The following is a 15,203-nucleotide window of genomic DNA, read 5'->3' as shown; positions in this document are numbered from 1 at the left end:
AAGCATCAAATACATTCAACTGTAAAACTAAGTTCTAAAGAAAAACATAGACCATAGTGGCAAAATATGGTCTAAACATAATTAAAGAACTAAAAAGTACTAGAAAGGGATGAGAGGAAAACTTGAGAACTTACATATTGCCCCATGGAATCAAACATTATAACATAAACCTGACAAATGAATTGATAGAAGTATAAATATATTTAACTGTACAAGATTAAACAGTAAGAAAGAGTATACCATAGACTAATTCTGTCAGTAGGAGACAGGTATGGGGTACGGGAGAAAAAGGAAATAATTTTGTTATTTTTTCATAGTAGAAAACACGTACTCTATACACAAACACAGAACTAAAGGTATTTTATGAAGTCATTATATAATCTCTAGAACAATAATTGAAATTTTATAAATATTAGAAAAAATGGCAAACAGGGAGAAAATAGATGATAGAGGAATTATATTGATTTTCAGATTTTATTACAAAGCAAAATCTAAACCTATAAAAGAATAAAAATGATTCACTCAAAACAATGTCATTTAAATTTTAAAAACACAGGATTGAGTAAAATTATTCCAAGTACATGCCTTCAGCTAAAAACAATAAAACAAACAACTGTAATTTATAATATACAATGAAGATAACAGTTATGAAAAAATCTATATATCACATAGCCTGGCTGTAATTTGGTTACACAAAAAATGCAGGAGACAGAGGAAAAATTTTTTTTAATGAGGCTTTAGTAAATCTCTAAATTCAGAATAAATTGAGACCTATTAAGCCCAAATATATAAAATATTAACAACATACTCTACAAGACATCTGATTAATCTATATCAACTTCAATATTCTAAAATCAGGACTGTGCTTTCTTTAAAGTTTCTTAGGTTATAATATAATATTTAATATATAATTTATATAATTATATTTCATAGCATTTTAATAAATCTTGAAATTGAATACATACATACTATATGTAAAATTGTGTGTATGTGTTATATTTCAAAACAAAATAATTAAAAATAGCTTTCAAAAATTAATATTTACATTAGTAATGGTTTAAAGCTAAAAAGTAATTTTTTAGTGTGGACCTATAATTCCTACCTGTATTGACTCATTTCTCCACAAGAATATGAGTAGATAAGGACTGCTTTTACCTATTTTCAAATTAAACATGAAATTCCTGTAAAAAGGACTTCATTCATTTACAAATGAAATTCTTCCATGTAAAATAAAAGTCTGTCTTTCTAAAAATAGTACAACAAAAGATAAAACTTTGGCATTAATAAAGTATTCAACTGGAAAACTCTTAAATATTCTGCCAGTTATAGGGATAATTGCTTAATATTGTTGCCTATGGAAAACAGTAACTTTAGAACCAGGTTTATTACTTTCTAATATGTTGACATGCAAATTGTGAAAGTTATTTTTAATTATTGCTTTGCATAATGCCAGCAGTATTTTAAAATATATTCAGTATTTCATATGAAGTTATCTCTGTATGTGAAACTTACCTATATAATTCAGTTTGACAAATACAGAAATTATCATAGGCAGAAGTGTATAATAAAATGATATAAATGCACATAATGGGAATTTCATTATGAACATATAGACTTATGTGCTATGAGCATTTCTGTTACATAGCTATGTAATGATATAAAGTATGTTTTATTGAGTTCTTCAAGCTTCTATCACTAATATATCAACTAATACACTTACTGGTTTCTTTTGAAATAAAAGTAGCAAAGGAAATAAAACCACCTACTTGTCCCTCAATTAATAAATATACATAAATCAGTAGAATTAGAAATACATTTTTATCAAAGAGTAAAAACCTTTAGGTAGAGCAGGGACCAGAAGTATATGTATAAATATATATATTATATATATAATATATATAGTGTGTATATATATGTTATGTGTTCATACACACATATATATGTGTGTGGCAGTAATATTTATGTGGCCACTATGACCATGTTATTCTGAAAGCCCACCTACTGACATCATTAGATGCTCCATTATGCTGTTGAGTGAGCCCTAGTTTGGATGACCTACTATATTAACACTCCCTGAGGGAGTCTAGGTTGGATAGAGGAATATTTTTCAAGGATAATTAAATTGAGAGGGTGAAACAGGAGAGAATCATGTCAATGGAGTCTCCTTCATGGTTATTACTAATTGATAAAAGTAATTTGTAATAACTTAAAATCAATTAAGACCATCTACTCTTCTTATCTTGTGCAAATTGATTTTTCTTTTTAAAGACACACTAAAATCCTTATATATTATGAAATGAAATACATTAAAAATACGGATTACATATTTAGAATTCTGGTAAGGAGTACTTCCTGGACTCACCTTCCAGAAAATTTTTCTGGCTAGTTTTGTGTTAATCATCAGTCTTTCCCTCCTGTGAGTGACCCCCTAGAACCCTGAAGTTGACCTGAATTTAGAGTAAGTCCTGGCCTTTGGCAATTGAGATAGCATTGAGGCTACGCATGATGGAATTCATTTTACTTTTTAAAATAAAAGATAGTAATATGGCTAGTAAATCCCTACTATATGTTAGGTACCCTATGTGTTCATTTTATGTTATTATTTACATTTTAAAACGAGAAAACTGAGACGGAGAGAAGATAAATAATTTACTCAACATTACACAGCTAGTAAGTGAAAAAGCCAACTTACTACGTACAATTTCGTTGCTAGGCCGATACAAAGATGGATAAGGTACAGACCCTAGTTTTACAGACTGAATTAATTTATTCTGTAACGAATTTCCTATAAGTCAGAATTCCAGGACCTCTTGTAATGGAAAATGAGGTAGTGTGACAGCCTCATGGGAAACAATCATAAATTCCATGGCTACTGGGTAGTTCTAAAAGCAATATCCTATTAACATTTACATTAGTATTTCCAGAAATGGATAATTACTAGGACAGAGAAAGAATTAGTATTACTGATCTTTCCTTTTGCATCAAGCTTCAAAACAACTTGGCATAACACTGTTACTAGTCCTGTTATTTAAAACTTTGGTATTTTGTTTCTCTTAAAGTTTTGCATTGATTTTTAGATATTACAGTAAAATATTATTTATCTTAATTACTGAGGTTTTTTTGCACTTCCTTAAATGTTATGCCTAAGGCAAATACCTCAGTTGTCCCACTCACCTTACTCTAGTCCCAGTCCATATAGCAAACATGGAGACACAATACATGTTAATGTGTATATGACTTAAGCAACCTAGGATTTTCCTGAGTTGTGTGATTCTCTGGAAATAAACCAAAGAATCACCCTTTATGTAGTATTTGGTACTGCACTATAAAGATATTAGTGAGGAAATATAGCCCAGCTAAACAATGTACATGGCAAAACATATTTCCTTTAATGTGGAATTGTTTATAAGTTGAATACAGAATATTTATTACAATTGGTTAATAAGCACAACTGTAGTTGATTTTTTTAAAGATATTTCTGCTATTCTAGAGGGATTCAGCTAAATCTATTAATTCCATGATATCAAAAATGTGTCTTGCAAAATCTAAATATTTTCAAAGATATAATTTAGTAACTCATTTTTATTTTTCTTTGCCTTCATAAAGGTTATTCATATACTTTATGTACTATCCCATCCCCCAAATGGACCAATTTTGAGAATTAATTCAAATGTCAGAAACTAGCACATAACTTTCATTTTAGTTTTTTTTTTCCCCCTCTCTGCCATAAAATATAGTGAAATATGTAAAGGAGTGATTGGTGCTGATGTTAGCCTTTGACCTTACATATAGGTTTGGCACTATTCCCAAAATTTCTGTTTGTTAAACTTTTGCACCAACAATCCTCTTTATTCATGAAGTCATTTTTTCTTAGTGATCAATTACATATATACTTAAATATATCTTTAAGGAATAGGGATGTTGCTTGTCACACACAAATGGCTCTTACAGAGTTACTGGTTTCATGCCAATGCTGTCAACTTTCCAACAACAGAATGGATTGGTTAAGGAAGAAACCATAAACAGCCTAAGTAAGAAACCATAAACAGCCTATCAACAAGTATTTATACGAATGTTAATGAAATTAAAATCTTGTTAGTGTAACATTTATGCCAAATTCCATTTTTAGTTGTGCTTTGTGAGGTATAATGCAATAACTTATTTTAGTAAACACATACAGACCACTTTTGCTTTATAGTGTAAATCAAAATTTTAGTATTGCCAACATAAGATACATAGACTCAGTCATTTATCAAAGTTACCAAAAATATTTCCATTGCATGAAGAAGTGTTTTTCTGAGCCACAACTATGTCCTCCAAAAACTTTTGGTAAAGAAATGAACTCATCTCTATACATGAAACCAAGAGTATTTTATTATATTACTGAGAAAAGCCATTAAGGGAAAAGAAAATAGTCATGGGAAAGTTGCCATACATATTAAAAATATAAATAGTTAGCTTATTTTTCTGTGCCTTAAATGATAATTGAATCTTAATCTCCCTCACTTTAGGATATTATGTTATATTGAAAATTTAGAAAACTGATTTATTTGAAGCATATGAGTTTAATGAACACTTTTGTGGTGCTTTTCATGAAGAAAAGAATAATATTTCCATTAATTTAGAAAGTACTTCATTTCTTTTGGTGAACTTCTTAAAACTAATCTGCTTTCCTCTATGATTGAGTATATGTCAAACATTTTATAAAGTAATTTTATATGAATGAGTAGTGTTTCTTTTTTTGGTATTGTGTTTTATTTTAATTAATTTATTTTTATTTAATTTTATTTTTTGAGACAAAGTTTCACTCTGTCGCCCAGGTTGGAGTGCAGTGGCGTGATCCTGGCTCTCTGCAAACCCCTCCCCCTGGGTTCAAGCAATTCTCCTGCCTCAGCCTTCCTATAGTAGTTGGGATTACAGGCGAGCAATACCACACCCGGCTAATTTTTGTATTTTTAGTAGAGATGGAGTTTCACCATGTTGGCCAGGCTGGTCTCGAACTCCTGACCTCAGGTGATCCGCCTCCCTCAGCCTCCCAAAGTGCTGAAATTACAGACGTGAGCCACCGTGCCTGGCATGGTTTTGTGTTTAATTCTGTACCTTTAGTTGCTAATTTTTATCCCAATCTAATCTTGACCTTCAAAGCTGAAGTTTCTATTATAATAATCAAGTTAATTATGTTTAGACATATGTTATCCTCCACAATGCACGGGTTTGTCCACATGCTAAAAACCTACAAATTATAGTTCTACTTTTCTCAGGGTACTGAGACAACATTAACCAACTGTGATAATTATTATTTTATTTCACAAATATTTTTGAGCACCATCCTACTATGTACCACTTAAGGAGATTATATTGTGTTAGATTGGTGCAAAAGTAATAGTAATTTTTGCCCTTGATAATGGTAGGAAAGCAGACACTTAGATAAGAAAATAGAATACAATGTAATGAGTGCTGTCATGGGGTATCTATACGGTTCTTTGGAATGAGCATACCTAACCTAATTTAAATAAGGAATGCAGTGTTGGATGATCAGGGAGCTTACCCCAAAGAATGTAAGTTCTAAACTGAGACCTGAAGCAGGAATACCCTTGGTAAAGTGGATAGTCCCAAGCATAGAAGACAGTATGGGCAAAGGTCTGTGGGCAAAAGAGAACATTTGAGGTAACTACACTATGCCTGGGGGATTGAGACAGGAACCTAACGGAAGTGTCTGAAGATATAAAGTAAGACCTATACATTATGCAAAAAAAACCTTTGAATATTATCTAAAGGCAGTGGAGAACCAGGAATTTAACCTATGAGATGGCACAATTAGATTTGTACTTTAGCAAGATTATTTGCGGTATGGAGATATATCTGTGGGAGGAAGACTAAAAGCAGAGGCCAGTTAGAAGGCTGTTGTAGTAATTCAGAAGAAACAATTGTAGCCTGAATTAAAAATAGTGGCAGTGGGAATGGAGGAGATTTAATAGATTTAACATAGACGGTAAGATACGCAGTTGGAAGGTTAGAAAGAATTCTGGTTCAGTGCCACACTCTGTTTTCTCAGTTGTAAATTAATGATAGTGATAGCATTATAGAAAATTTAGGAAAAGGTTAAATAATAAACATGAGTTCAATTTTTTGACATGCTTGAAGTATCTGTTGGATATATAAGTGAGGAGTCTTTGAATACATGTCTCAGAAGAAAATAAAGATAGCAATTGAAGAATTTGAATGCATATCATCATACAGAGAGAGTATAGTCTAAAAATAAAATGGGGCCAAGATAGAACTCCAGAGAATAATCCTGAGATTGAAAAAGATGGCAAGGGAAGAGGGGCCCTTAGAATAGACCAGGGTTTAGCCCAATGATTGAGAATAAAAACATGGAGAAGGTAATGAATCCAGGGAAAAGAACCCTTTCAAGAAGGAGGGAGTGGATAACAGTGAATAATACTGTGGAGAAGTCAGTAAGATATGAACTTCAAAAAGTCCCCCAAATTTAGCATTATGATCATTTTGATGTGCACAGTTGCAGTGAAAGGGTGTTGGAAGAAAGCCATAATGCAGACGGCAAGTCAGTCAACAGAGACTAATCTTTGTCTTCAAGAAGCTCATCTGATTACGGAAGGAGAGAGAGAAGAGTCACTGGAGGGGAATGTAAAAAGTCAGTCTTAAGATATGCTGAAAATATAGAAGAAAAGGGAAACTGATGGCAAGGGATTCTAGATTATATGGAAGGATTGGGATCTGGTGCATAGTTTAAGGTGTTGGGTTTAAGAGGAAGAGACCCTCTTCTGTTGTGACAGGTCAGAAAGGTACCCTTACACATACATATATCACCACATATAAGAAGACTGCTCATTCACGTTCAGAATGGGGCCTGAAGTAAAATGGTTGCAATTGCAAAAGAAAGAAGGAACCAGATTAGTAGATTACCCAGGAGGTGGACTAGTTCTTATATCTGTAGATATTTGTACTTAAAGAATAAGTAGCCAATATTGACTACAGACTGACTAATCTGAGTTACTTCAGAATCCAGGAGGAAAAAAACATACTTTAGTAGGATGATGATGGTAAAGACAAGTTGTGATTTTGAAGTTCAGGTGGAAATATGAGATACAAGAACAGGAATAAGATAGAGGTTGGTGATACCTAGTCCTCTCAGCTGTTAGCTCCATGAGATAAGAAACTATGCCAATCAGGTTGACTGTTATCAGAAGCTAGCACAGTGCCAGATATAGAGTGGGAACTGACTCCTAGGTACTTGTAAAACTGGGAGCACCAACATCTAAAGGAATCTAAAAAGGATCCTAAAGGGAGGGAATACTTGATGTCTGGTGTCCCAAAGGCCTGAAGGAAAAAAAGAGTTGTAAGACAAAGGAAGTGGTCTGGAATCCAGCAGTGAGGTCAGTGAAATTATGGAATGAATATAACTGTAGATAAGCCAGTTTCAGGCCATCTTACAATATCTCGTAGTGATATTATTTGTGATAAACAAAATATTGGAAGAGTGTCCAATTTGTCCCTGAAATCCTCTTATATCTCATGTAGTTTATAGAATTGGGAAATACCTATAAATTATGAAAGGAAAGTAGCCTATAGTTTAGAAGATTTGGGGCAAATATATAAATTTGTATGCCTACTAAAAAAGAAAATTGCCCCTTTTGAAAATAGAGTAGAAACTAAAATCAACCAATTGTCAGGGGAAAATATTTGCACCAGTGATAACAGAAAAATAATTATAAATAGTCAAAAACAAAAAAGGAAACTAGAATCCAGTAGATAATTGAATGAAACAAAAAAATATTTTACAATGTACAAACTAAAATTATGAAATAATTATAATGTTCCATTTCACTAGCAAAGATATATAAGACCATAATTAGTATTGTTATCAAATTATCAGCAGTTTAAAAATATTTGCTCTCTTACTGTTGACCAGGGACTCAATAAAATAAGCAATCTCATAAAGTATGTTATTGGTGAGACCTTTTAAAACCATTTGACAATATAGATTACATCAAATTCTTCAAAATATTTATACTATTATTTCATTTTTAATTCCATCTTTTAAAAGAGATTAATTATTTTTGCAGACAACAAACATATGAAAAAAAGCTCATCATCACTGGTCATTAGAGAAATGCAAATCAAAACCACAATGAGATACCATCTCATGCCAGTTAGAATGGCAGTCACTAAAAAATCAGGAAACAACAGATCGTGGAGAGGATGTGGAGAAACAGGAACATTTTTACACTGTTGGTGGGAGTATAAATTAGTTTAACCATTGTGGAAGACAGTGTGGCAATTCCTCAAGGATCTAGAACCAGAAATGCCATTTGACCCATTAATCCCATTAGTGGGTTATATACCCAAAGGATTATACATCATTCTGCTATAAAGACACATCCACATGTATGTTTATTGCAGCACTATTCACAATAGCAAAGACTGATATCAACCCAAATGCCCATCAATGATAGACTGGATAGAGAAAATGTACACATATACACCATGGAATACTATGCAGCCATCAAAAAGGATGAGTTCATGTCCTTTGCAGGGACATGGATGAAGCTAGAAACCATCATTCTCAGCAAACTAACACAGGAACAGAAAACCAAACACCGCATGTTCTCTCTCATAATTGGGAGTTGAACAATGAGAACATATGGACAAAGGGAGGCGAACATCACACAGTGGGGCATGTTGAGGGGTGGGGGTTTAGGGGAGGGATAGCATTAGGAGAAATACCTAATGTTGATGATGAGCTGATGGGTGCAGTAAACCACCATGGCACGTGTATATTTATGTAACAAACCTGCACATTCTGTACATGTATCTCAGAACTTAAAGTAAAATTTAAAAAGAGATAATTAAAAACCTATTATATAGTAAGTTGGTAGATAATAGTATAAAACCATGTAAATTATGTCTGCGTTTTTTATTACATATAATATATTTATTATAATACTAACTGAAAAATAGGATATGAAGAATACATATAATTACAGTCAGCCTCTCATATCCATGGGTTCTGCATCTGTAGGTTCAACCAACTGCAGATAAAAAAATTGTTTTAAATGCACTTATACTGAACATGTACAGATTTTTTCTTTCATTATTTCCTAAGAAAATCAGTATGATAGTTTATATTGTATTGGGTATTATGAGTAATCTATAAATGATTTAATGTATCTAGGAGGATGTTCACAGGTTATAAGCAAATGTCATTTCATATCAGGGACTTGAGCATCCACCAATTTTTGTATTCAAAGAAGGTCCTGGAACCAATTCCTTATGGGTACTGAGGAACAACTATGTGTGTAAACTGAAGTCAAAACAAAACCAAAAAAAATGTGAAAACAGCTACAAGTAAATGCCTCTAAATATTAACCAGCAGTTGTCTTGATACTGATGTTTGCAGATTGTCTTTTCTTTGACTTTTTACTTCCTAAATTTTCTGTAATGAGTATTTATTATTTTTATAATAAAAGTTCAAAAATGTTTAAATAAAATTACTCAAGGTTGTGTTTTGAAGTAAACAGCACATATAAACAGTAATAACTGGAGGATAGCAAGGCATTTTTCTTAGGTTAATAATATAGGGAATTGATGCAAGACCCATAGAAGTAGCAAGGAACTGTGGATAAAGGGATTAGTGTTCTGCAGGCAGAAGGATGCTTCTTCTAATACTGAAAGGAAGGAATTACTGGGCAGCCTAACTGGAAACTGGTAAGTATCCGTTAATTAATCCAGGTCACCCTTATTCTTCCTACACAAGTTGCTAAATAAAGGACTTCTGCAAGCTTCCAAGAATAAATGTTACTTTCTCTTCCTCAGTAACAGGAGTAATTCTGAAATGATTTTGCTGAGACAGAACCACTTCCTCTAACATTTGAATTGCAGTATTTTCAAGTACATCCAGCCAATTTCACCACTATGCTTGTTCTGTTTCTTACACTGAGCTCATGCCAATCTACCAATTTATGCCTTGGGGTTAAAATGGTTAATAAGAATTGGATCCTTATGATGAAACCTCTCCTTTTTACTCAGGAATTGTTGTTTAGAACTTTGACTGAGTTCTGATGTAAAACCCCTTAGAGTTTATGAAATGTTATTGTAGAATTGAGGAAAGCTTTCCAAAATGAGTACTTTAAAAAGTGACCATTGCAAGTATATGCCACTATTTTTGAGAACGGTAAGACTGAGATTATTTATGTTTTAACTAAAAGTTTACTTATTACAAAAGGATTCTCTCCATATCAGGAGTAGGTGAGTTTCAAGTCTTGAACTCAGTTGATCATCAGGGTCACTGAGTCATCACTGTTCTCTGTCACTGTGCTGTCCAACATCTGGCCTGGTCACTCCAGGAAACCAGATCAGTAGCTAGGGGTTTTGCTAGAATAGAGACCCAATGCAGTGTGTAGCAATGCCAAATCTTCCCTTTGTTTGAGTGTGTTTTATAACTTTTGTATAATTATAAGGCTATTTATGAAAATGGAGTCTGCTGATGGATTAAACGGCCAGTCCCCTCATGTGAAGTAATTGTTCCTCTAATTGTAGCAACTATGGAAGAGTTGACCTAAGTTCAGGTTTCAAGGGCTGAAGTCATTTTAGAAATATAAGGTGGCATAAGAAGCAATAGGAACTTTACTAAGTAACAGAGTTTTAGATACTCAAAGCATCCAGATTTTAAGCTTTCCAGAGACCTGGTTAAACATCTGTTTAAATCAAAAACTAGAGTCATTTCACTAATTACAACAGTAACTTTTAAGGAAGAAAGACATGTTAGATATATCATCCTCAACATATTCTGAATGACACATGCTAAGCTTATGTGTATGTGTATGTGCACGTACGTGCACAGAGTATTCAAAATAGGTTTTCCACCATGCTTTATTCGTTTTCCAAACAACTTGCAAATATGTAGACTTCTTCTGTACAAACATCTATAATGAAAGAATACTCCAAAGTAATAACTTGACATTTTAAATATCAGGTTTTTAAACTACAGGATTGTTCTGAGTTGATTACTATGATTTAGGTTTTAAGAGGTGTCTCCCTGTGGTGTACTTTCAATCAAGTTTATGACGCCAACAAGCTCCATATCAAAAATGAAGCAGTCTAAAAGATCAAGTCCATGGAGGAAGGCTTTAAAACTAGTCTTCAGTGTAACTCTGGAATGCATTAAATACTATAGTAGCTTACACAGAGCAAGCTCAGTTTTATGTAAATGAAAATTCAGGTTCAAATACACTCAATATAATTTGTAAATTCTCCATATGTATAAGAGTGGTATAAGAACAATTAGACTTTAATCCTGAAAAGACAGATAGGGAACAGATGTTTTTATATTAGAAGAATTCTACAGTCTACCAAAAAATAACTCTCTGATTTTTCTAATTAAAAACTCTAAAACAAGCCCTATAAATGGTGATGAATTTTAAGTATGTTTTTCAAAATACATGGGTTTGAAACTTAAGCAGGAAAAATTGTTAATCTGTGACTGACTACTTTTCTTACTGACATTACTTTTCTTACAGATTTAGCTCTCAGTTAGTCATTTTTTTCTTTCTTGTGATGAAATGTTTAGCACAGATGGAACTGGTTGGCCGAAGTTTGATCTCTTTAAATAACAAATACACATTCCATATTTATTTCACAGGTATAGAAGAAGACCCTATCCACAAAGATACCACTGCAAATGAAAAATTAGAAAGGAATAGAGAATATACATACCAATGGCTTCACACACAGGTTGAGGTTCATGAAAGAACTAGTTCCAGAAATATGAAATGGTGAGGTCATTTCCTCTAAATTAGATTTTTGTATTGTAAACACATCTTGAAAATTGAAACCTAGGTTAATTGTGCTAAAACAAACATGACTTTGTAGCCAAAGGCCAATACACTACGTTGCCAGGTAATAAAAAGGCCTTTCATACAGAATAGATTTAATTACTCCTTCTATTTTTCACCCTGAAATGTTTGGGAACAACTCTATTCTGTAATGCTTGAAACCAACAGATAAGCCACAAAAATCATCCTACTCTATAAAGTAAAAAATGTGGTAATTTATTAAATGTTTTTAGATATCACGTATATTGTAGATTGTGTTTTATTTTGCTTTATTTTTGTTATTTGTACGTTTGACAGTTAAAATTATAATTCAACCCTGTGGCTGTCACTTTACCAGTCATGTAACTCATTTCAGTGATGCCCCAAAGCTTCAGTTTCCTCTTTCATAGAGAGATAATAATTCTAACTCATGACATACAGGTGAGCTACAAGGTTGAAGTTATCAAATGTTTATATTCCCTAGCAACAAGGTACCTTAAATCTAAAAGCTGCTTAGTTAACTTTTGTTATATTAATGTATGTACCATTTTGCTAGGGCTGCCATAACAAAATACCAGATTGGGTAGTTTAAACAAGGGAAAATTATTTTATCTCAGCTCCAGAGGCTACAAGTTCAAGATCAAGGTGTCAGCAGGTGCAGTATCTTTGGAGACCTTCTCCTTTGTTTGCAGATGGCTACTTTCTGCTGTATCCTCACATTGTCATCCCTTGGGCTGTGTTGTCTTTGTTCTAATCTTCTCTTCCTACAAGGACACTAGTGATATTGGATTAAGGCACACCTATATGATCCTATCTACCTTAATTATTTCTTTCAAATATCTAAGTACAGCCATATTTGAGGTACGAGGGGTTGGAACTTCAACATATGCATTTTAGGGGACAGAATCCAGCCCATAGCAATATGAGATAAAGCATATATATACATCCTGAACCAAAGTTTTAAGGAAATAAAAGTCCAGAGATGATATTTTTACGTAGATTTTCAAGATTTTTGTTTTAGCTACATATATCCACAAAGGAATAAAAGTGTTATTATAGGCATTTATAAAAAATGTAAGCCAATATTGAATATAAATATAAAGACAATTTTAGAAATATTTTCAGGCGTAGTGGGTAGTAACTGTTTCACATGAGTATCAAACAAACAAAAACCTATAATTATTACAGTTAAAACTTAGTTTAACAGCAAGTCAAAATAGGTTTAAAACAAATTTCTTTTAATAATATATATAAATGTAACTTTAATATGTGATCAGTTTTGTCTAATTCTTTTAAAAATATGAAAAACATATAAAAATAAAAATAAAAACGTTATGATCTGAATTATGTCAGATTTTAATGTGAGCAGAAAAGTAGGAATAAAGACGTCAATATTTGAGAATTTTTATCTTACTAAGTATTCAAATTAATGTAAGCACAATTTATTTTATGTTGTTATTAATCAATTGAATTAATAGGGTAGTATCTTCATCTGTTTTGTGTTGCTATGATAGAATAGCTCAGACTGGGTAATTTATAAAGAAAAGAGGTTTAGTTAGCTCATGGTTCTGCAGGTTGAGTTGTTCAAGGAACATGGCACCAGAAACTGCTTGGTGTCTGATGCCGGGTCACAACATGGTGGAAGGTCAATGAGGAAGTAGACTCATATGAAGGGGCAAAACCCACGGTGTATACTGTCTTTTCAACAACTCATTCTCATGGCAACTGATTCAGTCCTGCCAGAACTAATCCAGGCTAACAAGAACAAGAACTCACTCACTGCAAGAATAGCATCAAGGCATTCATGAGAGGTAACCACCCTCATGACCCAAACACCTCTTCACTAGTTTCCAGCACCCAACGTTGCTACATTGGGGATCAAATTTCAACATGGGTTTTGGTGAGACTACATCCAAACCATAAGAGAAAGCATCCTTAGAACTATAAACAAACATGTAGTAATAGAATCCATAACTTACTATTTCTATTAACCAGATATAAGAGGTCTTGTTCAGAAAATTAAAAACATTAGAACAGATGTAGTGTAAACAAAAATGTAAGAAAAATGTTTCAGGATGACATTTTGATATACTTAAATATTTAACAATAATCCTTACTCATAAATAAGTTATATATAAAATTTTAAACAATAAGCAATTGTTAATAAACTTTATCCTTTGAAAATATAATACATTAAATAGGTAGTCATATTTTAAGAAAAAAATGTTTTTCAAAGACAAGAGTTCTTGAAAAGCCAAATATTGTTCTAGTTTTAAACAGTATTTTATTTTAAATATTAGTATAATTCATTAAACACACTAGAGCTATTTTAAAAGTAGGAAGCTTTATTTTTTTGAAAAGACAACTAAAAAATATAAGCAAATAACAAATAAAATGTTTAAATTTTCTATAATTTGTTAACCATCATTAGTAGTACTAATCAGTTGTGGCTCTTTGCATGTGTTTATGTTTGACAAAGAAGGGTGGTATTGAAGTGTTATTTAGAAATTGAAATTTTATCTCAAATTGATTTTTTTTTTTAGTTAGGGAAAGATGTACATTTGTACCTATTTTTGCTTGTAACATAATTTAAGAAAACTGTTATTTCCATTTTATAAATAACTAATTTCTCTCAAGCTTTTTAGTTGGGCATTTCTTTTATATGCGTCCTCTACATTTACATTATAAAATACTTTCTGTTTTTGTCACTATGCAGCAATCACTTTTTGCCTGAGTTAGATCCAGATGTACTTAATGGTGGAAGAGTTCAACTTGTGGTAAGAAATGTGCTTAAAGTTACAGAAAAATGTTGTAGACACTAGTTCTCAAATAAATGCACTTTAAAATATGTTTATAATTAAATTTTGAAAATATCACAACTGTATCTATTTGGGATAATATCAAAATACCATGTGTTAAAATAATAACATCTTTTCTTGTAATATAATTTAAAATGTGACATTGCTTAAAAATGTTAATTTTTGTGACAGATGTAAAAATATTAGTATCCTACAACTTTAAAATAAAATTACTCTGGATGGAAAATTGAAACTTTTTTTCTTGGATATTTTAGAAGAGTAGAATTTGCAGGCTATAACTGGGGGAAATACCAAAGCACCCTCATTACTCAGAAAATCCAACCATATAAAAAATTAACAAATAATTGTGAGCTCAACAATTCTATGTAATAAAGTGTAAAATATTGGAGCTTTTGGTAAAACCAGGTTTTAAACATAATGATCAGAATAAAGACTCTATGCTGTATAACTGTAAGTGCATTGCTAAATTCAATTGCACTATATGCTACTAGAAGGAAGACTAGGTAAACAGAGGAGAATGGTCAATTTGGAGTCCAGGAAAACTGATCTC

At 32.2% G+C, this 15,203-nt stretch overlaps 1 protein-coding gene across 1 annotated transcript in view; it reads left to right on the top strand.

The window, feature by feature from the left end:
• LRRIQ1 (leucine-rich repeats and IQ motif containing 1) overlaps positions 1 to 15,203 on the top strand; it is a 210,788-nt gene that overhangs the window by 183,390 nt on the left and 12,195 nt on the right. The window contains 2 exon segments of the mRNA XM_011988666.1: positions 11,663 to 11,795; positions 14,551 to 14,611. Of these exon segments, the coding sequence (XP_011844056.1) occupies positions 11,663 to 11,795; positions 14,551 to 14,611 (194 nt within the window).

The sequence above is a fragment of the Mandrillus leucophaeus genome, unplaced genomic scaffold (genome assembly GCF_000951045.1).
Source record: "Mandrillus leucophaeus isolate KB7577 unplaced genomic scaffold, Mleu.le_1.0 Scaffold334, whole genome shotgun sequence".
NCBI classification, from domain to species: Eukaryota; Metazoa; Chordata; class Mammalia; order Primates; family Cercopithecidae; genus Mandrillus; species Mandrillus leucophaeus.
Note: the sequence above shows the minus strand (reverse complement) of the source record. Positions and strands in the feature narration are given on the sequence as shown.